General features: G+C 43.6%; 1 protein-coding gene across 1 annotated transcript in view; it reads right to left on the bottom strand.

The window, feature by feature from the left end:
* Positions 1-25,527, bottom strand: part of LOC143290281 (DNA topoisomerase 2-binding protein 1-A-like) — an 84,697-nt gene that overhangs the window by 37,811 nt on the left and 21,359 nt on the right. Inside the window, exons 12-24 of the mRNA XM_076599626.1 lie at positions 22,991-23,080; positions 21,102-21,233; positions 20,438-20,580; positions 19,314-19,460; positions 17,680-17,787; positions 15,856-15,962; positions 14,439-14,551; positions 13,001-13,060; positions 9,512-9,640; positions 8,140-8,695; positions 4,692-4,790; positions 4,009-4,065; positions 60-161 (exon numbers count right to left, since the gene is read on the bottom strand). Coding sequence (XP_076455741.1) covers positions 60-161; positions 4,009-4,065; positions 4,692-4,790; positions 8,140-8,695; positions 9,512-9,640; positions 13,001-13,060; positions 14,439-14,551; positions 15,856-15,962; positions 17,680-17,787; positions 19,314-19,460; positions 20,438-20,580; positions 21,102-21,233; positions 22,991-23,080 — 1,843 coding nt within the window. The remainder of the gene's footprint in view (positions 1-59; positions 162-4,008; positions 4,066-4,691; positions 4,791-8,139; positions 8,696-9,511; positions 9,641-13,000; positions 13,061-14,438; positions 14,552-15,855; positions 15,963-17,679; positions 17,788-19,313; positions 19,461-20,437; positions 20,581-21,101; positions 21,234-22,990; positions 23,081-25,527) is intronic.

Here is a 25,527-nt window from a genome sequence, read left to right as displayed (position 1 = left end):
GAAAAAGGCAAGCAGGCAAGGCAGACAGAGTGCAGGTGCAGGGTACAGCGGTGACCTACCTGTGAGGACTGTGAGGAGGAGGGTTCAGGGTCACTGGTTCGGGGCTTGGAGCTGTTCTTCACACCTTCAGACAGGTGAAACTTGATCAACTCCTCCAGGGACTGCACACACACATACACACGTACACGTACACACATACAAACATGCAAATATAAACACAGGCACAATTGCACTCACCCCCCCCCCCCCACACACACAAACTGGTCACACAGAGCCTGTCATCCTTCCTCTTGCAGACCTGCCTACCTCCTAAATGCCCTTCAGTAGTTTTCAATCGCACAAATGCCAATTTTCAGTTCTGGAACTTCTATCAGTACTATTTAACTTGCACTTATTTTTTCTACCGTGATCATTTCAAAGTGTGCATGTTTTTGCATAAGCTACACATACATGCACACTTGCACACACACACACACAATGTACAACACGACGGAGTGAGGGAGGGAAGGAGAGAGAATTCATAATCTAATTGCAAGGCCACAGACCTGTATGCAAGAGGTCAAGAACAAAAAATCAACTTGAACCAGCTGCCGTGGTGAAGTGGTTAGCGTCGCAGACTAATGGCTGGGAGGACACCAGTTCGAATCCCAGCGGAGGTGGGTTTTTCGGACCGTGGCCGGCTCCTACCCAGAGTTGAGTGTGCTGTGGGCTTAAATGGGGAGACTGGGACCATACAGTCGAGTGTCATCCACTCCAAGGATGTGTCTTTGGGTGTGTTGCTCTAATTACCTCACCAACACTGCAAGTGTCTGTATCTCTCAGGCCTGGTTAACGCCGGGATATCTTATAACAGGAAGCGTTGAGTATAGCCTTGTCACGCAGTCCCAAACCAAAATGGACCCCCATAGCAACATCGTCATCCTCCTTCATCATCATCAATATAAACAAAACAGTTTCAAAGTCTGTGGCCTTTCATGCCCTGCTCTCATAGTGACCTCAGTTTTGATACCCCTCCACTTCTGTGCTTGGGGTGAGTCCTGTCAATGTCTTCAGTGTCGGCAGATTTATGGGGGGCTGTTGTTTGAGGGATGTGGTGGCAGTCTCCACATTGGGAGAGACACTCACTCAGTCTGGCTCTGCAACGAAGCCATTATTGTTGTTAACGGGGGCTTAGTAGGCTGTGTCCTAAGTACGTTAAATCAGAACAGGCACCACTGAACACCACCAAAGTGACTCAGCAGCAGTGCAGGGTTTCCTCTGGTGTGCGGCCTCCTGGCGACCTAACACTGATGGTTCCCTGTGGACTGCCGACGCTGGAACTGTGACAGACAAACCTGGGTGTGGCCGTGTATGGGGGAATCTAAATGAGCAGCGTGGGAGTAATGCTACTAAAACGGTGCAGATGATGGAGCAGTGAGAGAGAAAAAAACAAAACAAAAAAAAACTCCTTGAGTGTTTCATGTCACTTTGTCAGCAGCCGTAAATGGAAGGTTGTATTTGCCAGGAGTTCAACCATGGTCGTTTCTGATCGAGCTACAGAAAGCTGAAGATCTGCTTTCTTTCAAAAACAATTTTGTGAATGCCTGTGCTGACTTTGGTACAGTGGCTGCACTGATGTGCTTCTTTGTCTCCATGTGCTGTCAGCAGTCATCAGGTCTACCATGTGCAACACTGAAATCACACCATTTGTCTCCATGTGTTGTCAGCAGTCATCAGGTCTACCATGTGCAACACTGAAATCACACCATTTGTCTCCATGTGCTGTCAGCAGTCATCAGGTCTACCATGTGCAACACTGAAATCACACCATTTGTCTCCATGTGTTGTCAGCAGTCATCAGGTCTACCGTGTGCAACACTGAAATCACACCATTTGTCTCCATGTGTTGTCAGCGGTCATCAGGTCTACCATGTGCAACACTGAAATCACACCATTTGTCTCCATGTGTTGTCAGCAGTCATCAGGTCCACTGTGTGCAACACTGAAATCACACCATTTGTCTCCATGTGCTGTCAGCAGTCATCAGGTCTACCATGTGCAACACTGAAATCACACCATTTGTCTCCATGTGTTGTCAGCAGTCATCAGGTCCACTGTGTGCAACACTGAAATCACACCATTTGTCTCCATGTGCTGTCAGCAGTCATCAGGTCCACTGTGTGCAACACTGAAATCACACCATTTGTCTCCATGTGCTGTCAGCAGTCATCAGGTCCACTGTGTGCAACACTGAAATCACACCATTTGTCTCCATGTGCTGTCAGCAGTCATCAGGTCTACCATGTGCAACACTGAAATCACACCATTTGTCTCCATGTGTTGTCAGCAGTCATCAGGTCCACTGTGTGCAACACTGAAATCACACCATTTGTCTCCATGTGTTGTCAGCAGTCATCAGGTCTACCATGTGCAACACTGAAATCACACCATTTGTCTCCATGTGCTGTCAGCAGTCATCAGGTCTACCATGTGCAACACTGAAATCACACCATTTGTCTCCATGTGCTGTCAGCAGCCATCAGGTCCACTGTGTGCAACACTGAAATCACACCATTTGTCTCCATGTGCTGTCAGCAGTCATCAGGTCCACTGTATGCAACACTGAAATCACACCATTTGTCTCCATGTGCTGTCAGCAGTCATCAGGTCTACTGTGTGCAACACTGAAATCACACCATTTGTCTCCATGTGCTGTCAGCAGTCATCAGGTCTACTGTGTGCAACACTGAAATCACACCATTTGTCTCCATGTGTTGTCAGCAGTCATCAGGTCTACTGTGTGCAACACTGAAATCACACCATTTGTCTCCATGTGCTGTCAGCAGTCATCAGGTCCACTGTGTGCAACACTGAAATCACACCATTTGTCTCCATGTGCTGTCAGCAGTCATCAGGTCCACTGTGTGCAACACTGAAATCACACCATTTGTCTCCATGTGTTGTCAGCAGTCATCAGGTCTACCATGTGCAACACTGAAATCACACCATTTGTCTCCATGTGTTGTCAGCAGTCATCAGGTCTACCATGTGCAACACTGAAATCACACCATTTGTCTCCATGTGCTGTCAGCAGTCATCAGGTCCACTGTGTGCAACACTGAAATCACACCAGTAAGCTGCACAGTGTACAAATACCAGGCCTTTCCAGCTTGCTTTCAGTACATATGTTTCCGAATACCTAGCTCAGAGGTTTTGTCCAGCCTTCTTCTCAAAAGACGAATGAATTTTTCCATTTTCTTTGTCACTGTCTTCACTGTCAGTTTCATGGATGCACTTCCCTTTCTTGGTTGCTATCTCCAGTTCTGAAAGCGGACGTTTTGTAACTACCGTTATACACATCGCAGCCATGCCGAAGTCGGAGCACACAAGACCATTAATTGAAAAAAATATGTTTCATCACACTAAAGCCTTTTTTCAAACCTGTGATCGTAGTCCCACACTTTTTTTTTATTTTTATTTTTTAACTAATTTCAAAAGAAACTACTGAAAAATTGTGATGGTAGGCAGGTCTGCTCTTATCCATCACCATCTGTGAGAGAGAGAGAGAGAGAGAGAGAGAGAGAGAGAGAGAGAGAGAGAGAGAGAGAGTGTGTGTGTGTGTGTGTGTGTGTGTGTGTGCGCGTGCGCGTGCATATGTGTTTGTGATTGTGTATGTGTGTTTGTGTATGTGTGTGCTTATGCATACATGTGTATTTGTGCACGTATGTATATAAGTATGTGCGAAAATGTCTTGCATGCGTTTTTCCATGGATGCGTGTGCATGCATATACCTATGTGCATATCAGGGCTCATACAGGACTGTCACTTTCAAATCCCTTCACAAGCACTTCCAAACCACTATATTCTTGTTCACAAACCTTACTGACAACTACTAGAGTTGCATGGCATCTAAATTCTCAACTTTCATGATGAATATCAGGATCCTCAAGTGAAATCAACAGGAGGAAAAAAACAACAACTCTCTTACATACAATGTGATACATACTATTTTCATGACAGTAGTCTTACCGGACTTTCTTGCTGTTTTGGTGGAACGTCAGGTGACTTCAGGTACTCAAACACGCCCTGCACACCAAATTGCTTCCAGATTTAGTTCTTAGCTTTCAATTTACAGCCACTTGGAATGATTTGTCAAAGTGCCAGCAATACTTGAACAGACTGAAGGCAGGTCAATACATGCACTGTTTCCAGTCAAAGGATTCGTTCAATTAATGAACAAAGAGTTTACTGTGCAATGTAGCCTGTTACAATAAATGCAACACCAACTATTACCAGTTTTCAAAAAAATGCAACATCAAGGCTAATGAATATCACACTTGCTTTCACTGATTTATTATTAGCTGAAATGATAACAATATGTAACTTTTACCCTGATATTTTACTGAGATACATGTATACAAAAACACAAAACTGAAAACTGAACACAGCCAGGCCTTAAAGCGTTCCAATCAATGCAGTTCATCAATGTCTTTCTGCTTATATTCCAAGCAATAAAACATCTCCTCTCTCCTGATGGTGACAGGTAAAGAACAAGAAACCATCACTGACCCTCTCTGCTCACCCCCTGACATGTTTATGCACTACATCCCACATTATCTGGATGGCTTAATCAAACCCCAGTTCAGTCCCTTACTGATACATCCAGCCAGCCATGTTCGTATAAAGAGGAGGAAGAGAGGCGGGTGACTCACAGTCAGGTCAAACTTGGGTCTGTAGCCAGGAGCCAGGAAGACACTGGGGCTCTCCAGGCCTGGGGACCAGAGCGGCTTGCGGTTCTGCTCCTGCAGTTCCTGCACATGTGTGTGGACACTGTTACTGTTCTGGCTGTGTGCTTGTGCATGTGTGACATGTGTGTGATATGTGTGTGTGTGTGTGTGTGTGTGCTCGTGTGTGCTTGTGTATGTGTGGCGCATATACAGATGCACGTGTGTGCGTTCACACACATGTTTGTGAATGTGAGTGTGCACACTACTGTATGCCTGTCATGTTTGCCAGTTCTCTTAAAGAAAAAGTTCAGAATATGCGGCAGTTTTAGACTTTCATTAATTTCTTTAAAAACTGAGCAGTTGCTGAACAAACATGCCATATCTGCTTTATAAAGCAGCTGCAGGCTTGCGATATAAACCAGTAAACCAGAACAATGCAGAAGACCCCATCATCTTGTTCATGGGGGTGACTGAGCAACATGAAAAGTGGTTGGCTCCAACTGTCTGTCAGAACACCACCAGATAAACGATGTTCAAACCATGGAGACATGTTTAAAAAGAGTATAAAGTCTATTCACTGGTCAGGAGTGGTGGTGGGGTTGAAGATGGAGGGAGAGAGGGACGACTTGCGAGAAAAAAACACAAAGGTATTGGGAGAGAGGACACTGCATGGCTGTCTGAGCAGTAGCAAACCAAACACCACCAGCTCAAGCATCATCCCCACATGACCCAAACTCCATTCTCCCTGTGGACTTCTATGTGACCCAAACTCCATTCTTCCAACTGGACTTCTATGTGACCCAAACTCCATTCTCCAACTGGACTTCTGTGTGTCCCAAACTCCATTCTCCAACTGGACTTCTGTGTGTCCCAAACTCCATTCTCCAACTGGACTTCTATGTGTCCCAAACTCCATTCTCCAACTGGACTTCTGTGTGTCCCAAACTCCATTCTCCAACTGGACTTCTATGTGTCCCAAACTCCATTCTCCAACTGGACTTCTGTGTGTCCCAAACTCCATTCTCCAACTGGACTTCAATGTGACCCAAACTCCATTCTCCAACTGGACTTCTATGTAACCCAAACTCCATTCTCCAACTGGACTTCTATGTGTCCCAAACTTCATTCTCCAACTGGACTTCTATGTGTCCCAAACTTCATTCTCCAACTGGACTTCTATGTGACCCAAACTTCATTCTCCCTGTGGACTTCTATGTGACCCAAACTTCATTATCCCTGTGGACTTCAATGTGACCAAACTTCATTATCCCTGTGGACTATGTCACCCAAACTTCATTCTCCCTGTGGACTTCTATGTGACCCAAACTTCATTCTCCCTGTGGACTATATGACCCAAACTTCATTCTTCCTGTGGACTTCAATGCGACCCAAACTTCATTCTTCCTGTGGACTTCAATGTGACCCAAACTTCATTCTCCAACTGGACTTCTATGTGACCCAAACTTCATTCTCCCTACGGACTATATGACCCCAACTTCATTCTCCAACAGGACTTCTATATGACCCAAACTTCATTCTCCCTGTGGACTTCTATGTGACCCAAACTTCATTCTCCCTGTGGACTTCAATGTGACCCAAACTTCATTCTCCCTGTGGACTTTTATGTGACCCAAACTTCATTCTCCCTGTGGACTTCAATGTGACCCAAACTTCATTCTCCCTGTGGACTATATGACCCAAATTTCCCTATGGACTTCTATGTGACCCAACTTAATTATCCCTGTGGACTTCTATGTGACCCAAACTTCATTCTCCCTGCGGACTTCAATGTGACCCAAACTTCATTCTCCCTGTGGACTTCAATGTGACCCAAACTTCATTCTCCCAATGGACTATGTGACCCAAACTTCATTCTCCCTGTGGACTTCAATGTGACCCAAACTTCATTCTCCCTGTGGACTTCAATGTGACTCAAACTTCATTCTCCCAGTGGACATCTATGTGACCCAAACTTCATTCACCCAGTGGACATCTATGTGACCCAAACTTCATTCTCCCAATGGACATCTATGTGACCTGAACTTCATTTTTCCAATGGACATTTATGTGACCCAAACTTCATTATCCTTGTGGACTTCTATGTGACCCAACTTCATTATCCCTGTGGACTTCTATGTGACTCAACTTCATTTTCCCTATGGACTATGACCCAAACTTCATTTTCCCTGTGGACTCTTCATTTTCCCTGTTGACTATGACCCAAACGTCATTTTCCCTATGGACTATGTGACCCAAACTTCATTCTCCAGTCTGCTGTGCTTTCCACCTCATCTGTTAACCAAGGATGACAGCCCCTCCAGCCTGTAGTGTTAGTGGTGTGTCCAGTCACATACCCCATGGGGAATGGTAACCAAGGACGACAGCCCCTCCAGCCTGTAGTGTTAGTGGTGTGTCCAGTCACATTCCATGGGGAATGGTAACCAAGGACGACAGCCCCTCCAGCCTGTAGTGTTAGCGGTGTGTCCAGTCACATTCCATGGGGAATGGTAACCAAGGACGACAGCCCCTCCAGCCTGTAGTGTTAGTGGTGTGTCCAGTCACATACCATGGGGAATGGTAACCAAGGATGACAGCCCCTCCAGCCTGTAGTGTTAGCGGTGTGTCCAGTCACATACCATGGGGAATGGTTCACTGCTACTGCCAACAACATATCTGAGGAGTTCACAGGGGACAAATTTACTGTCATATCACTTTTACCATGGATAATGAATAATAGCTCCCTACTTTTGAAACAATTCAAATTGACCCTCATCTTTTCCATCTATTTTTGCTGAATCCCCTGACAGCTGAACCAAGGTGAAATGAGATCAGTACAACATGAATTCAAAGTGCAGTTACTACTTTTTGTGAACTTTTCAATGGCGTCAGTGATTCTGCTGAACAAAAAGTAATGCAATCCCCAGAAGAAGAAGTCCAAATAACGATGGTGACCGGCACCCTGACCTGTGAGCTCTGTCCTATCTCAAGGTGAGAACCCTACTCATGACTTTACCTGTCAGCAGGAGTCAAAGGATTATTGGCATAGTGACACGCGGTATATTTACCTAACTTCTTTCACTCCAGTAACATACTGTATTATCTAATGATGATGAGACTGAACTTCTTTCACTCCAACAGCATACTGTATTTACTATTATCTAATAAAGATGAGACTGAACTTCTTTTACTCCAACAACATATTGTATTATCTAATGAAGATGAGACTTCAGATCTTTATTAACGGAATAGCTGACACTGAGAGAAAAAAAAATCTTACCAATATGCATAAAAATATCCTGCACTAGCTCTTTCCTTCACTGACAAAAAAATGTGTGTCAGAGATCACCGCATGTGCACACATACACACACCTGCTCACACTGTCAACACACTGGCTGACCAGAAAGGACAAGAGAAGTGAAAGCATCCAGTTACCTCCACCCGGCTGTGTTTCCTCTCTGTACCCGGGGTGGACAGTTTGGCAGGCAGCCCCATGTTGACGGCAGCACTCATGTTCTCCTTCTGACTCTGCGACCTTCGCCCCTGCTGCTCCACCATGGCCTTGGCCGACCCCATGGGGTTACTGAGGTCATGACACCTGACCTCCCCCTGCTCGCGGTCAGAGGCTGAAGACGTGGGCACGGTCTCCCTGTTGGGAGTGGCGCTGTCTGCAGAGGATGGGTGCTCCGTGCCTCTGTCTGTCAAGACCTGGCCCGCTCCCTCCTCTCCCTCCCTGCGGCCGGCAGCAGGGTGTGGGTGCTGTGGCCTGGGGGAGGGCTGGGGGGCGGTGTCTGACCCGTCGTTCCCTGACGTTTCTTTCCCCGACTCCTCCGACCTGTCAGTGCTGGAGCCCCTTGTCAGGGCCCCTGCCGTCTCCTGCCCCCCCTCCTCTGAGGCTGCTGCCATGGTGACGTCATTGCTGTCCATGTTGTCGATGTGAAACTGGTCCTCTGATTCCCTCTGTCCTGACTTGGCACAGGCAAACAGCCAGCTGAGGACAAGGACAAATGACCCAGAATTAAAGGACTATATGTTTCCCTGACCACATTCACTGTGCCACAACCAGACAGATCAGAATCATTCACACCTGCCTCACACATCTTCATAGCAGCTTCACCCTAACCCCTTCCTTGTTTTGTGTCCCCCTGTCACACACACCACAAACTGTTCTGCCTTTGCCTTCAGTCTTCATGCTCAACCCATCCCTCCCCACTGTCTTCTGTCGATGACCACACACACCTTGCTGTCAGAATAGTGGACACAATAAAAATCAATGTCATCCCTCCCCACTGTCTTGTCGATGACCACACACACCTTGCTGTCAGAATAGTGGACACAATAAAAATCAATGTCATCCCTCCCCACTGTCTTGTCGATGACCACACACACCTTGCTGTCAGAATAGTGGACACAATAAAAATCAATGTCATCCCTCCCCACTGTCTTGTCGATCACCACACACACCTTGCTGTCAGAATAGTGGACACAATAAAAATCAATGTCATCCCTCCCCACTGTCTTGTCGATGACCACACACACCTTGCTGTCAGAATAGTGGACACAATAAAAATCAATGTCATCCCTCCCCACTGTCTTGTCGATGACCACACACACCTTGCTGTCAGAATAGTGGACACAATAAAAATCAATGTCAAATACACCCTTTCTCCTAGATTCACTCGAATCAAGTAAAAACTAAAATGAAAGAACTAAAATGAAAGCTGTGATGATAGAAAGATCTGAAGGCCCATCAGCAGAATGTTCAGCCAAACAGTGTCCACAGACAAGGTGTGTTGAAGCCACTCACTGTTTCGTCAGGGCAGGAATGTTCCAGCTTTTGGCGGCAGTGTACTTGGGTCCAGACGGCTCCTTCACAATGAGGTGAGTGCTGGCCTTGAGGGACTTCTTGGCTTTCCTCACAAAGAACTCCTGACACCTGCACACAGGCACACACCACTCATCAGCACCATCACACCTCTGCTAGTCAACCCCTTTACTGCTGAAGACCAGGATGCTTGTCAAAGAAGGGCTGTTGCCATTCCTTATTCGGACTCCTTCATCTTGGAACTGCATTACTTTTGTTCGGTAAAATCAATGCCTTCCAACAGTACAGACAAAAATAGTTGTTATACTTCAAATTCATGCAACATGGATTCTAACCTGCCTAGGTTCAACAGTCAAGGGATTAGTGCCTGTCCAACTGTCCTGTCTTGTGTGCTGTTCCAACATAGAGACAGTGCGCTATACCAACATGGAGACACTGTGCTGTACCTACATGGAAACAATGCACTGTACGAACATGGAGACACTGTGCTATACCAACATGGAGACAATGTGCTGTACCAACATGGAGACGCTGCGCTATACCAACATGGAGACACTGTGCTATACCAACATGGAGACACTGTGCTGTACCAACATGGAGACGCTGTGCTGTACCAACAAGGAGACACTGTGCTGTACCAACATGGAGACGCTGTGCTATACCAACATGGAGACGCTGTGCTATACCAACATGGATCACTGTGCTATACCAACATGGAGACGCTGCACTGTACCGAGGAGACACTGTGCTATACCAACATGGATCACTGTGCAGTACAGAGGAGACACTGTGCTATACCAACATGGATCACTGTGCAGTACAGAGGAGACACTGTGCTATACCAACATGGATCACTGTGCAGTACAGAGGAGACACTGTGCTATACCAAGATGGATCACTGTGCAGTACAGAGGAGACACTGTGCTATACCAACATGGAGACGCTGTGCTGTACCAACATGGAGACGCTGTGCTATACCAACATGGAGACACTGTGCTATACCAACATGGATCACTGTGCTATACCAACATGGAGACACTGTGCTATACCAAGATGGAGACACTGCCCTGTACCAACACGGAGACAGCTGGAATATAAGGTCTGTCCCACTGTCCTGTCCTGTGTGCTGTAGCAACATGGAGACGCTGTGCTGTACCAACATGGAGACACTGCCCTGTACCAACATGGAGACACTGCCCTGTACCAACATGGAGACGCTGTGCTGTACCAACATGGAGACACTGCCCTGTACCAACATGGAGACACTGTGCTGTACCAACATGGAGACACTGTGCTGTACCAACATGGAGACACTGCCCTGTACCAACATGGAGACACTGTGCTGTACCAACATGGAGACACTGTGCTGTACCAACATGGAGACACTGCGCTATACCAACATGGAGACACTGCCCTGTACCAACATGGAGACACTGTGCTGTACCAACATGGAGACACTGTGCTGTACCAACATGGAGACACTGTGCTGTACCAACATGGAGACGCTGCCCTGTACCAACATGGAGACGCTGCCCTGTACCAACATGGAGACACTGTGCTGTACCAACATGGAGACACTGTGCTGTACCAACATGGAGACACTGTGCTGTACCAACATGGAGACGCTGCCCTGTACCAACATGGAGACACTGTGCTGTACCAACATGGAGACACTGCCCTGTACCAACATGGAGACACTGTGCTGTACCAACATGGAGACACTGTGCTGTACCAACATGGAGACACTGTGCTGTACCAACATGCTGTACCAACATGGAGACACTGTGCTGTACCAACATGGAGACACTGCCCTGTACCAACATGGAGACACTGTGCTGTACCAACATGGAGACACTGTGCTGTACCAACATGGAGACACTGTGCTGTACCAACATGGAGACGCTGCCCTGTACCAACATGGAGACACTGTGCTGTACCAACATGGAGACACTGCCCTGTACCAACATGGAGACACTGCCCTGTACCAACATGGAGACACTGTGCTGTACCAACATAGAGACACTGTGCTGTACCAACATGGAGACACTGCCCTGTACCAACATGGAGACACTGTGCTGTACCAACATGGAGACACTGTGCTGTACCAACATGGAGACACTGCCCTGTACCAACATGGAGACACTGTGCTGTACCAACATAGAGACAGTTAGAATACAAGGGCTGTCCCACTATCATGTCTTGTGTGCTGTACAACATGGAGACACTGCTGTACCAACATGGAGACACTGTGCTGTACCAACATGGAGACACTGTCCTGTACCAACATGGAGACACTGTGCTGTAGCAACATGGAGACACTGTGCTGTACCAACATGGAGACACTGTGCTGTACCAACATGGAGACACTGCCCTGTACCAACATGGACACAGCTGGAATACAAGGGCTGTCCCACTATCATGCCCTGTGTGCTGTACCAACATGGAGACACTGTGCTGTACCAACACTGACACAGCTGGAATACAAGGCCTGTCCAACCATCATGTTCTGTGTGCTGTACCACCACTGACACAGCTGGAATACAAGGCCTGTCCCACTGATCAGCACAAACACAGGTCTATGACCTATATCTATCAGAGTTCTGTACCACTGAACAGCCTGTGCACAAATCTGCAGCTAAGTGCTTTCAACTCAGTCCTCCTAAAGCAACCAGCTATCAGTATATAACAATAACTAACAACAACAATAATAATAATAATAATAATAATAATAACAATATTAATAATAATAACAACATCAACAACAACATTAATAACAACAACGATAATAGTGCAAATTCTGTAAAAAGGCCTTTAGGCGCTTTATAAAAACAGGTATCTCACACACACACACAAAAACACTGAGAGAGACAAGTAGGTACACACACAGAGAAAAGCATGTACGCTCAACGCACACGCACGCACACACACACACACGCAATACAAAACAAGAACAATGGAGTGGCCTGGGGGTGTTCTACGTCAGATTAAAGAAGTGTGTTTTTTGAGGGAAGACCAAAATGAAGTGGAAGAACAGTGCCTGTTCTGCAGAGGGAGTTGGTTCCAGACAGTTGGGCCATGAGAAGAGAAAGAAGGCTAACCAAACTGGCAAAGGACTGTACAGACAGATACATATCACAACATTAAACCTACAACAGCATTAACAACGAAGACAGACAGATATCTCACCAGTCTACCTCACTGATTGAGCTCTAACACCAAAGATGATGGCATACAACACACACACACACACACACACACACACACTGTCTCACACTCTCTATAACACACACATAGACAACCAACACACAGTATCCCATATAAAAACAAACGCAAAAATATAACAGAAAAGAACTTTGCTTACCGAAACAAGAAAAAGAATAATATCCATGTTTTAAACAACAAATGAACGCATGTAAAATGTACATGAAATAGGTACAAACAAACAACAAAAGAACAGTGGAGACAACTCACACGGCTCCCAGAATGTCAGCAATGTGATGGAGGCAGTCTCTCTCTGCCCCTTTGTACCCACTGGAATCACACAACCATCACACTTCAGCTGTCTGTCTGGCCTCCCACTTCATACAGACCCTACACATTTACTATCAAATCTTACTTACAACATGGAAGAATAAAGATATTTCACTGAACTGCTTTTTATCATTTTGTATAGACTATTATGATACAGTGTGGTATGATATCAATACAGTATAATACAGTGTAGTATGCTATTAGTACAGTATAATACAGTGTAGTATGCTATTAGTACAGTATAATACAGTGTAGTATGCTATTAGTACAGTATAATACAGTGTAGTATGCTATTAGTACAGTATAATACAGTGTAGTATGCTATTAGTACAGTATAATACAGTGTAGTATGCTATTAGTACAGTATAATACAGTGTAGTATGCTATTAGTACAGTATAATACAGTGTAGTATGCTATTGTATTAGTATAGTACAGTATAGTGTAGTATAGTACCGGTTGGTGTGGCGTGGTGTGGCGTGGTATAGTATGGTATGGTTATTGGTATGGTATGGAATGGAACAGTAGTGCACTGTGCTGCGCTGCACTGTATTGTATAGCGTGTGTGTGTGTGCATGCATGAGTGTGTGTGTGTTTGCATGTGTACCGGTTTGCTCGTATATGGCGTTCTAGGTGCATGTATGTAATTTCTAAAAAAATGTTTTTAAAGCTACCAGCTCCCTATCTGGGTGGTGTGAGTGTCAAGATGCATTATCACAACAACAGTTATATTACATTATGTATTTCCATGGCAACCCACCAAAAACCATGTCATCCTGGCAAGAATCTTATGTCTTGTGGAAATGAAACTAATTTTTTTTCATCCAACTGGGACACAGGATGATCAAACTGGTTATTTATGGCATGACACAGGTCGGTGTTCACAGTTCTATGTCACTGCTTGCATCATCCCCTGCATTAGACCTTGAGTGGTGGTCTTGGGACTGCATTACTTTTGATTTCACAGTTAACTGTGGTCCCATGCGCATGCATATGCTTAGTGCACATAAAAGAACTCAAGGCAACCAAAGGATTGTCCCTGGCAAAACTCTGTGGGAAAATCCACTTAGTAAAACAAATACACTTGCACAAAGAAAAATGAAAAAGATCAAACAAAACAAATGGTGATTCTGCAGTGTAGCAACATGCTCTCCCCAGAGGAGAGCACCACGAATTTCACACAGAGAAAACCGTTGTCACAAACAAGTAATGCAACACAAAACACCACAGCAGAATGGAAGCAGCTGACCATGGCACTGCCTCAAACTGTCTGGCCATGGACTGCTGAACACCCGTTAGACACCTTTAAGAGTCGCACAGCACAGTCTTACAACTATGTCTGACAGTGGATCAGCCCCTTCAGCAAACAGCCCCACTCACCTGACGGACAGGACACATCCCTGCAGGGGCCTGCTGCTCTCATTGATGTCCACAGGCTGGAAAATGGGGTTGCTGTGCACTGGCAACATCTCTTCCGCCTCTATACACATTTGCTGAAAGAGACGGTTCAACAAAGATGCTGAGAGAATAGATAAGATTAGTTTTGAGGCCAGATTTAAAGCGGCCAGAGACAGACAGTAAAGGATCAGTGACAAAAGTTGTCTGGGAGTTGTTGTCATGTCTCTGGGTCTTGAAAAGAATATAAGATCTTTGTAAGTCTTAGTTCTGATGTGAGGTATCCTGAGAAACCTAGCACCAAAAGAAAAGTGGAGCTGGCAAGACAGAGAATGCATATGGACAGTTTTGAAGGGATTCATCACTGTTTTCCAAGAATTATGTACCTTCAAATATGGCTCATCATTCAAATTTAATCCAGCAAAAATCTAACAAAATGGCCGTTTTGACAAGCAATATCTTTTATGATATATTTGCTATTGGCTTATAAGTTGCAGTACTGTTTCTTTATAATATTTAAGACTTTGAACCTTAAAAATTGGCTAAATCTATTCTCAATCTATTGGGAAATATTCATGATCACAATCCATACATCCATCAGTGTGAGCAAAGAGTGACATTACACACAACACAGTCCATACATCCATCAGTGTGAGCAAAGAGTGACACTACACACAACACAGTCCATACATCCATCAGTGTGAGCAAAGAGTGACACTACACACAACACAGCAAAGACTAACAATACACACAACACAGTCCATACATTCATCAGTGTTAGCAAAAAGTGACACTACACACAACACAGTCCATACATTCATCAGTGTTAGCAAAAAGTGACACTACACACAACACAGTCCATATATTCACTAGTGTTAGCAAAAAGTGACACTACACACAACACAGTCCATACATTCATCAGTGTTAGCAAAAAGTGACACTACACACAACACAGCAAAGAGTGACACTCACACAACACAGTCCATATATTCACTAGTGTTAGCAAAAAGTGACACTACACACAACACAGTCCATACATTCATCAGTGTTAGCAAAAAGTGACACTACACACAACACAGTCCATACATTCATCAGTGTTAGCAAAAAGTGACACTACACACAACACAGTCCATACATTCATCAGTGTTAGCAACAAGTGACACTACACACAACACAGTCCATACATTCATCAGTGTTAGCAAAAAGTGACACTACACACAACACAGTCCATACATTCATCAGTGTTAGCAAAAAGTGACACTACACACAACACAGTCCATACATTCATCAGTGTTAGCAAAAAGTGACACTACACACAACACAGTCCATACATTCATCAGTGTTAGCAAAAAGTGACACTACACACAACACAATCCACACAACCATCAGTGTGAGCACTCACCAGCCAGGCGTTGGTGACCACCTGACCCACTGACTGTTCCACTGGGAAGCCCAGGACAGGCACCACCCCGTAACCTGGCACCCTCCTCCGGCCCCTCACACACACCCCTGTGGTCACACCCAACACAACTCAACATCAACACATTGCTGACAGTGCCATACAAGTGAGTAATTTACCTGATGTGCCCTATGTGCTAAAGAAGAACCACACACTAAACCCACACTGTCAGACCTGCAACCATGCCCATGTTGCTGCAGTGTGGCCCTTTCAAAAATTATTATCTATATATTTATTTTTTTTACACACAAAGAAATCAAATTCATTAAAGTACTTTCAAAACTGTTTCATGGAAATTGGCAATGAGATTTCTCTGAAGATCATTATGAGGTCTGATCACTCTGGAAAGAAAAAAGCAAGCAAGCAAGCATGCAAACAAGCCAACCAACCAGACAGCAACACTCAATGAAACAACTGAACAAGGAGCCGATGGAAAACTGAATGAATCCAACTTTCTTTATTGCTTCAAGTCCACCCAGCTCATCACATAAAGCCCTATCACAACTGAAAAACTAAAAACGTTGGTCTTGTAGAACCCAAAAACACAAAACTAAAAGTAATAATAATAATAATAAAAACAAACATAAAAAGAAAACAAGAAAGGCAAGGCCTTCAAGACTCAGTTGTGATACACTTTAAAAAAAAATCCAAGCTTTTTATGTATTGCATTTACTGTTATATTCATATTTTTTGTATTCTCTAAACTTGGCACTTTGATCTGATATTCTGACCCAACAGCTAGAGCAGTCATTATCATTTTTGGTTCAAACAGGAACTTCTTTTGCTAAGCATGGAAGTTTTATTTATTGCAAACGTTTTGGTGTAGGCAGTAAAACAAGGGAAATTACTCTGCTGGGAACTTACTTTGCTTTAAACTGATCTTTCTCATCTTAAACATTACATTTTGAAATTATACTCAATACATAAAAAGCTTGCATTTTTTTAAAAAAGTGCATCACAAATGAGTCTTGAAGGCCTTGCCTCTCTTGTTTCAAAATGTAATGTTTAAGATGAGAAAGATCAGTTTAAAGCAAATTAACTCCACTAGCATTACAGAGTAATTTCCCTTTTTTACTATCTGCACCAAAACGTTTGCAAAATAAATAAAACTTCCATGCTTAGCAAAAGAAGTTCCTGTTTGAACCAAAAATGATAATGACTGCTCTAGCTGTTGGGTCAGAATATCAGATCAAAGTGCCAAGTTTAGAGAATACAAAAAATATAAATATAACAGTAAATGCAGTTTGCATATAATTAGGCTTCATTCTTTTTTTTTTTGTGCCCATCCCAGAAGCGCAATATTGTTTTAAACAAGATGACTGGAAAGAACTGAATTTTTCCTATTTTTATGCCAAATTTGGTGTCAACTGACAAAGTAGTTGCAGAGAAAATGTCAATGTTAAAGTTTACCACGGACACACAGACAACCAAACACCGGGTTAAAACACAGACTCACTTTGTTTACACAAGTGAGTCAACCAGGCACAGATACCATCACATTCATGCACACAAACCCAGAAATTGCCTCTCACGCTGACCAATCCATCATCCTTTTCAACAGAGGGTTAGGAAAAAAACAACATCAAAACCAACTAATCAGAATTTAAACACAAATATACTTAACAAACAAAATTACATATAACTGCAGACAGACAAAACCAAAAATCGACAAGGGGCATCTGATATCTCCTGAGCACAATAAAGAAAAGAATACACACCACAGTAAGGAAGGTCAACAAACAGCTGACAGCTGCAGTGTGTCCCTACCTCCAGCCTGTGTCACCATGTCAGACAGGGCTGTCACATCCTCTTCACAAAACCCAAAGAACATGAACGACTTGCCGCCAAACACACCCCCTGCTGTGCTCACCTCACCTGAAACAACACACACCTTTGGTGGAAAGAAAGTACACACACAGAAGTAAACAGGTAAAACGAATGCAGGGAAGCATGTGCACTAATCAACAAGGAACAATATCACAACTTATGCAGGCAATGTACATTCCATCATAAAGATCCTTTCTGCTTAGCAGTGCACACACACTTTGCATTTCTGATTGCATGCACATACCAAGAATGGGAGTGACTGCTTTCTGTGATACTGAAACGTTTGTATCCAGTGTCTGTTTTGGGGCACTTGGGGTGCAAAGGCAAACACTATCTATTAAAAAAAACAAAAACAAAAAAAAACCCAACAAAATGCTGTACAGAAACATCATAATACAGAAGTACTCCTATCCATGAAACACACATATAAATCAAGATTTTACAGCTGTATGTTACAGTCAAGTTCTTCATCATTGTCTGTCACCCCTCCTGCGAAGCAGGCCTTCAGCAATAGCCTACAAGTGTTCCATTACAGGCTGTCTTTAGAGTGTTCTATCATAAGCTGTCTTCAGAGTGTTCTATCACAGGCTGTCTTCAGAGTGTTCTATCTAGGGCTGTCTTCAGAGTATTTTATCATGGTCTGTCTTCAGAGTGTTCTATCATAAGCTGTCTTCAGAGTGTTCTATCTAGGGCTGTCTTCAGAGTATTTTATCACGGGCTGTCTACAGAGTGTTCTATCTAGGGCTGTCTTCAGAGTGTTCTATCATAGGCTGTCTTCAGAGTGTTCTATCTAGGGCTGTCTTCAGAGTGTTCTATCTAGGGCTGTCTTTAGAGTGTTCTATCATGGGCTGTCTTCAGAGTGTTCTATCATAGGCTGTCTTCAGAGTGTTCTATCATAGGCTGTCTTCAGAGTGTTCTATCTAGGGCTATCTTCAGAGTATTTTATCACAGGCTGTCTACAGTGTTCTATCATGGGCTGTCTTCAGAGTGTTCTATCATGGGCTGTCTTCAGAGTGTTCAATCTTCAGAATGTTCTATCACAGTCTGTCTTCAGAGTGTTCCATCATGTGCTGCCTTCAGAGTGTTCTATCATGGGCTGTCTTCAGAGTGTTGTCTTCAGTGTTCTATCTTCAGAGTGTTCTATCATGGGCTGTCTTCAGAGTGTTGTCTTCAGAGTGTTGTATCATGGGCTGTCTTCAGAGTGTTTTATCATGGGCTGTCTTCAGTGTGTTCTATCTTCAGAGTGTTCTATCATGGACTGTCTTCACAATGTTCTATCACAGGCTGTCCCTTATACAGCTGCTCCCAACTGTATCCCTGTTTGCTGTCAGTTTCACTCATGGCGCTTGGTGTTCTTCATCTGATCTGTTTCCTCTTTCACATGCACAGTACATGCTCCATAATGATCTACACACTGATGTAACATAGAATTGCAACTATTGTCTACATTTGAAAAGAAGCATGTGAACTCTCCCAAGTGCAGACAGTTTTGTCTTTGGCTGATCTTTTGATCTTGTTGAGGCAAATTACACAGAATGTAAACAGCACCAAAGGGAATATAAAGCAAATCTCACCTTCCGGATCCTGAGTGGCATCGTCATTGTCCTCACACTCCAAGTCCTCAGTGGTGTCCTGTCCCTGACCCTCAGTGGTGGCCTTGACCCTGGTGCTGGAGGCGTTGCCGTCCACTTCATCCATGGGCTGCAGTACTGTCCTTGACCCTGCCACCAGCCACCCACCATCTGATCCTGTCACACCTCACCCTCCACTGGCACCTCCAACTAGTTATAGCACTTCATTTATTGGATTGTTTTATCACTCTTTCCACTCACAGAAACATCATCAAGTCCCTGGTTCACATTTCAATAACACCTGACCGATTAACTCTTTAACCACCATTGGTGACAGTGCAACACCATGGTGACTTAAGTTGACAGGTTAAAAGGACCATTTATCATACTGCAGCAAAGCTTGACAGCTGCAGCCAGAACAATGACTAACCTTCCAACGCAACAGAACAATGACTAATCTTCACCCCCTGACCCATTTTGAAGGGAACAAGTCCACTGTGTTGTGTTCACATGAATGGAAGCCTGTGTCTGAGAGCTTCAAGTCTGAAACATTTGGGTGTGGGAAGTGTTTTTCACACAGAAACTTGGAGCTCAAAGAGTTAGGGATAAGGTGAAAAGGTTTCCATTCTCTCTGGTCAACATTTATGCAGACCTGCTTTAATTCCCTTCACTTGTACACTCAAACAGATCAGCCACTCAAAGAAACTGTAATTTATGTGATCACAGACTCACATTGTTTACAAACAAAACTTCTCACTGAACCAGAAATAAATACCAGCACATTTTCTTGTACAAATCTGAGCTGGGCTGTTCCTGATTAGTTTGCAGGTGTTGCTGTGAATGCAGCTGCTGACAGGGATGCTAGTGGTACAAGGGAGTTTGGAACAAACAGAACAGGACTATAATGTGGGTGAGTTATGGTTTGGAAGGTTTAGTATCAAGCAGTATTTGACTGCAGAGTAGATTGTCATGTTGTGTTTCCTGTTGCTTTCTAAAATCTTTTTTCACAAGTACTGAGCCTGAATACCTTTGTGCTTTAATAAAGTGCTATGTGAAGCACTGTAAGGACACCTTGGCATCAATTGTGCAAAATGACTCAGTTAAATATTATCACAACACATACTCACCATCATCCAAGTACTGACTGAGAAGATGATCCTCCTCCACCTTCCCTTGGCTTGTGTTGGAAGGAACAGCCGCATTCGGCAACACTGTCTCCTCTGCTTGGTCCTCATTCTCCCCATCCTTCTTGTTCTTTGTCACACTGGCCCTGCCAACGTGCATGCATACACATACTTTTCTTCTGACTTTCACTTCATCAGGCTACTTCTGGTGTATTTGTGCAGGTGTAAGTGTTCGTGCATGTGTGCAAGTGCATAAGTATGTGTGCGTGTGTGTGCATACATGCGTGTGTGAATGGTTGTGGTTTGATGAAACCTGACAAAATTTATCAAATAAAGTTGTAAAACATGTTTACTATTCGAGTTTGAATTCTAACAATCTTTTTCAGAAATTTTAACTCTTACATACTTTCTACTGTGATTTCCTTGTGTTTGAATCTGGACTTATATCCCCCAAGCCCAAAAGTGGGTACAGAATTGATTCAATCTTGAATCTTGTGTGTATGCAACTGCTTGTGTGTATACATGCGTTCCTTAGTACTGTTCCAAAACAAAAGTGTGCCCATGATACACACACTGATGATGATAACAAAGACACCAATAACCACAACAAGCACACATCTGATGACACTCACACAGATGAAGATCAGTAATAAACTGAACACCACACCTCTTTGCTAGTGGTAGCTTTGGCAGCTCAATGTCGGACACAACAAAGTGAGGGCACAGGTAGGCTGCTTCACTGACATGGCAGGAACGACGAAAACACTCTGCCAGCCACATGGCACTGACTATGTGAGGTCTGCAAAACACAGCCATCACACACTTGTCATGAATAGCTATCAGCAATGTCTGCCAAACACAGCCATCACACACTTGTCATGAATAGCTATCAGCAATGTCTGTCAAACATAGCCATCACACACTTGCCATGAATAGCTATCAGCAATGTCTGCAAAACACAGCCATCACACACTTGTCATGAATAGCTATCAGCAATGTCTGCCAAACACAGCCATCACACACTTGTCATGAATAGCTATCAGCAATGTCTGCCAAACACAGCCATCACACACTTGTCATGAATAGCTATCAGCAATGTCTGCCAAACACAGCCATCACACACTTGTCATGAATAGCTATCAGCAATGTCTGTCAAACATAGCCATCACACACTTGTCATGAATAGCTATCAGCAATGTCTGTCAAACACAGCCATCACACACTTGTCATGAATAGCTATCAGCAATGTCTGTCAAACATAGCCATCACACACTTGTCATGAATAGCTATCAGCAATGTCTGCCAAACATAGCCATCACACACTTGTCATGAATAGCTATCAACAATGAGGTCTGTCAAACATAGCCATCACACACTTGCCATGAATAGCTATCAGCAATGAGGTCTGTCAAACATAGCCATCACACACTTGTCATGAATAGCTATCAGCAATGAGGTCTGCCAAACATAGCCATCACACACTTGTCATGAATAGCTATCAGCAATGCGGTCTGTCAAACATAGCCATCACACACTTGTCATGAATAGCTATCAGCAATGAGGTCTGTCAAACATAGCCATCACACACTTGTCATGAATAGCTATCAGCAATGAGGTCTGTCAAACATAGCCATCACACACTTGTCATGAATAGCTATCAGCAATGAGGTCTGCCAAACATAGCCATCACACACTTGTCATGAATAGCTATCAGCAATGCGGTCTGTCAAACATAGCCATCACACACTTGTCATGAATAGCTATCAGCAATGAGGTCTGTCAAACATAGCCATCACACACTTGTCATGAATAGCTATCAGCAATGTCTGCCAAACACAGCCATCACACACTTGTCATGAATAGCTATCAGCAATGTCTGCCAAACACAGCCATCACACACTTGTCATGAACAGCTATCAGCAATGTCTGCCAAACACAGCCATCACACACTTGTCACGAGGAACTATCATCAATATTGCAGTGGTTTGGGTTTGCTTTCTATATGCAAACCCTAACATTTTCCATCGCCATTCACTAATGAATAAATTCACTCTTCCGTGCACAAACATGCATGCTCATGGGCAAGCAGGCGCACACCCACACTGGTACAAGTACACCACACACATCCTGGTTCAAAGGATCAATTCTCACAATCATAGCATGTTTTCTTCTCATGAATGTCAAACCATGTAAAATACCAGCTAAACTATACATACAAAGTCACTTTTATCATCTTTTTGCTATGTTTTTTTTTCCTTTTCTTGTCATTCTTATTTATCTTTTTAACCCATGTGCATTGCATTGAGTTATGCGAAAGGTCAGGCATCTGCACTTTTTTTTTATTTTTTTAAATTTTTTTTTTAATAAAAAACACAGATGTGGTGTTGCATATATAGATCTGTCTGCATGCTCTGACACCACCTTGAAACTGAAAATTAAGTAAACATAGACACACACTTGTCACAAACCAAAGTACATGAACAGATACCAGAAAACACACAAATGCACACATGCACTCACGCTTGCACAAACACAAACACAAAACAGAAGTGTCACCGGAGTTCCATGTTGTTAAGGGCCTCCACTTCTGCATCCACCTTTTCCTCCATAACGAAGTGAGTGACGCTATCACTCAGGTCAGTCATCCTGGACAAGCATTATCGTCAGTTTAGATCGTTTAACCTCAACAGTCATCACTGCCAATTACATCTGTAACTCATACTGACACACACATACACATTCATTTCACACTCCTGAGATCAATACTAGCAACTATTCCCATGCTGCAAGAGGAATGTCGACGTATGTCATCTCATGACATATGGTAAACAACAACATCATCATCATCAGATTTGTAGGCTGTGTGTTGTATGTACAGACACAATATAAAAATAATCCAATATCATCATCTGAGATGAACAGACAATACATGAATAAACAAACTCATGACACAAACTATGAGCGTGCAAGACATGGTAAACAACAATGACATCATCATCAGATTTGCAGGCTATGTGTTGTATGTATATACACAATATAAAATAATCTGTTCATGGTCCAGGCTCAACATAAAGAGGAGTGTGCTCTTCTTGCTCCCTTAACATTGTGATGCTTTGTGACCTTGCACCAGAACAACATCAAACTGACATTTCAAACAGTGGCCAGACTGACACAGGTGCACATTTGAGTCACACTGGGTCAAGAAGCAAGCAGCATGAAGAACGGCTCTCTACAACACAAGACCCAACAGATGCCTGCTGTCACCGCCAGTCAAGGCCAGTCACAAAGGTCTGCGCCTGAACAACATTCAGAGAGGCAGCTGCACATCGTGTTCCAGGTGAATCAAGTGAATGGCCAAGAAGAAATAAGCACAAACACTAGAAACAATCTTTTTTTCTTCTTCCTATCCTATATCAAATTAATGGTCAATGTGATGTTCTTTTCCTATCATCAGTGCCAGCCACATCACAGTGCAGTGTTTACCAGATATTGCACTCACACACCCATACACAATCACACAATTACTACCTGAGAAAACAAAGAAAAAACCCCATAACATTCTAAAACATTCTCCTGTCCAACACAAGCAAAGTGTACTATTTGGAGCGAGCCTTTCCATCTAAAATGCCAGTTTGTGTCAGAAGACAATCAGACATTTATTCTCTAAATTTATCAGAAAGTTCTTCCAAAGCCTTGGGAGGTGGAATGCAGCAGGGAGTGGGGAGGTCATGCAGACCGCCAGCACCAGTCCATGAAAAAATCCTTGCCAAGTCAGGATAGCTTAAAATGTTCAGATCCCAATGCCTTTATCGCCATCATGGCAGTGAATTGATAACCACAGTATCATCATGGCAGTGAATTGATAACCACAGTATCATCATGGCAGTGAATTGATAACCACAGTATCATCATGGCAGTGAATTCATAACCACAGTATCATCATGGCAGTGAATTCATAACCACAGTATCAATGCCTTTTATCACCGTCATGGCAGTGAATTCATAACCACAGTATCAATGCCTTTTATCGCCATCATGGCAGTGAATTCATAACCACTATTATATCATCATGGCAGTGAATTCATAACAACAGTATCAATGCCTTTTATCACCATCATGGCAGTGAATTCATAACAACAGTATCAATGCCTTTTATCACCATCATGGCAGTGAATTCATAACAACAGTATCAATGCCTTTTATCACCATCATGGCAGTGAATTCATAACCACAGTATCAATGCCTTTTATCACCATCATGACAGTGAATTCATAACCACACTATCATCATGGCAGTGAATTCATAACCACACTATCATCATGACAGTGAATTCATAACCACACTATCATCATGACAGTGAATTCATAACCACTGTATCAATGCCTTTTATCACCATCATCACAGTGAATTCATAACCACTGTATCAATGCCTTTTATCACCATCATGACAGTGGATTCATAACCACTGTATCATCATGGCAGTGAATTCATAACCACAATATCAATGCCTAATTTTTCTATCCGCTGTTTTAACCTCCCCCAACCAAGGTCAGGTGTGCATTCACAGCTGGAAGGAGTGAAGAAAATCAGAATGAAGTGCATTTCCAAGGCCACAACACCATGCTGAAACAGGGCCTCAAACCCTGATCACTGGTGAACACAGGATCAGATATCCAACACGTTACTGAAAGTCATGTGCAGTGACAGTGAAGAAGAGTTATTCCAGACAAAAAAAATCATAGTACCAATACCTAACATCGTTAGTTCCCTTTGGACTGCTGATACTGGGATTGCTACAGACAAACCTGGGTGATACTGTGTATGGGGGACTCCGGAAGGGCGACCTTAGAATAATGACAATGACACGACAGTGCACATGAAATGGGCATCAGCAGAAACAAGTTGTTTTTTAAGTCCAGTCTTCTTTGTTCCTGGGCTGCAACTCCCATCTTCACTTGCACACCCTAGTGGGCTTTTATGTGTATGACCGTTTTTACCCCTGCCATGTAACAGTCATACTCCGTTTCCAGAAGAATGCATGCTGGGTATGTTCTAGTTTCCATAAACCACCCGACGCTGACATAGATTCCAGG

Source organism: Babylonia areolata, chromosome 15 (assembly GCF_041734735.1).
Source record: "Babylonia areolata isolate BAREFJ2019XMU chromosome 15, ASM4173473v1, whole genome shotgun sequence".
In the NCBI taxonomy this organism is placed as follows: Eukaryota; Metazoa; Mollusca; class Gastropoda; order Neogastropoda; family Buccinidae; genus Babylonia; species Babylonia areolata.
Note: the sequence above shows the minus strand (reverse complement) of the source record. Positions and strands in the feature narration are given on the sequence as shown.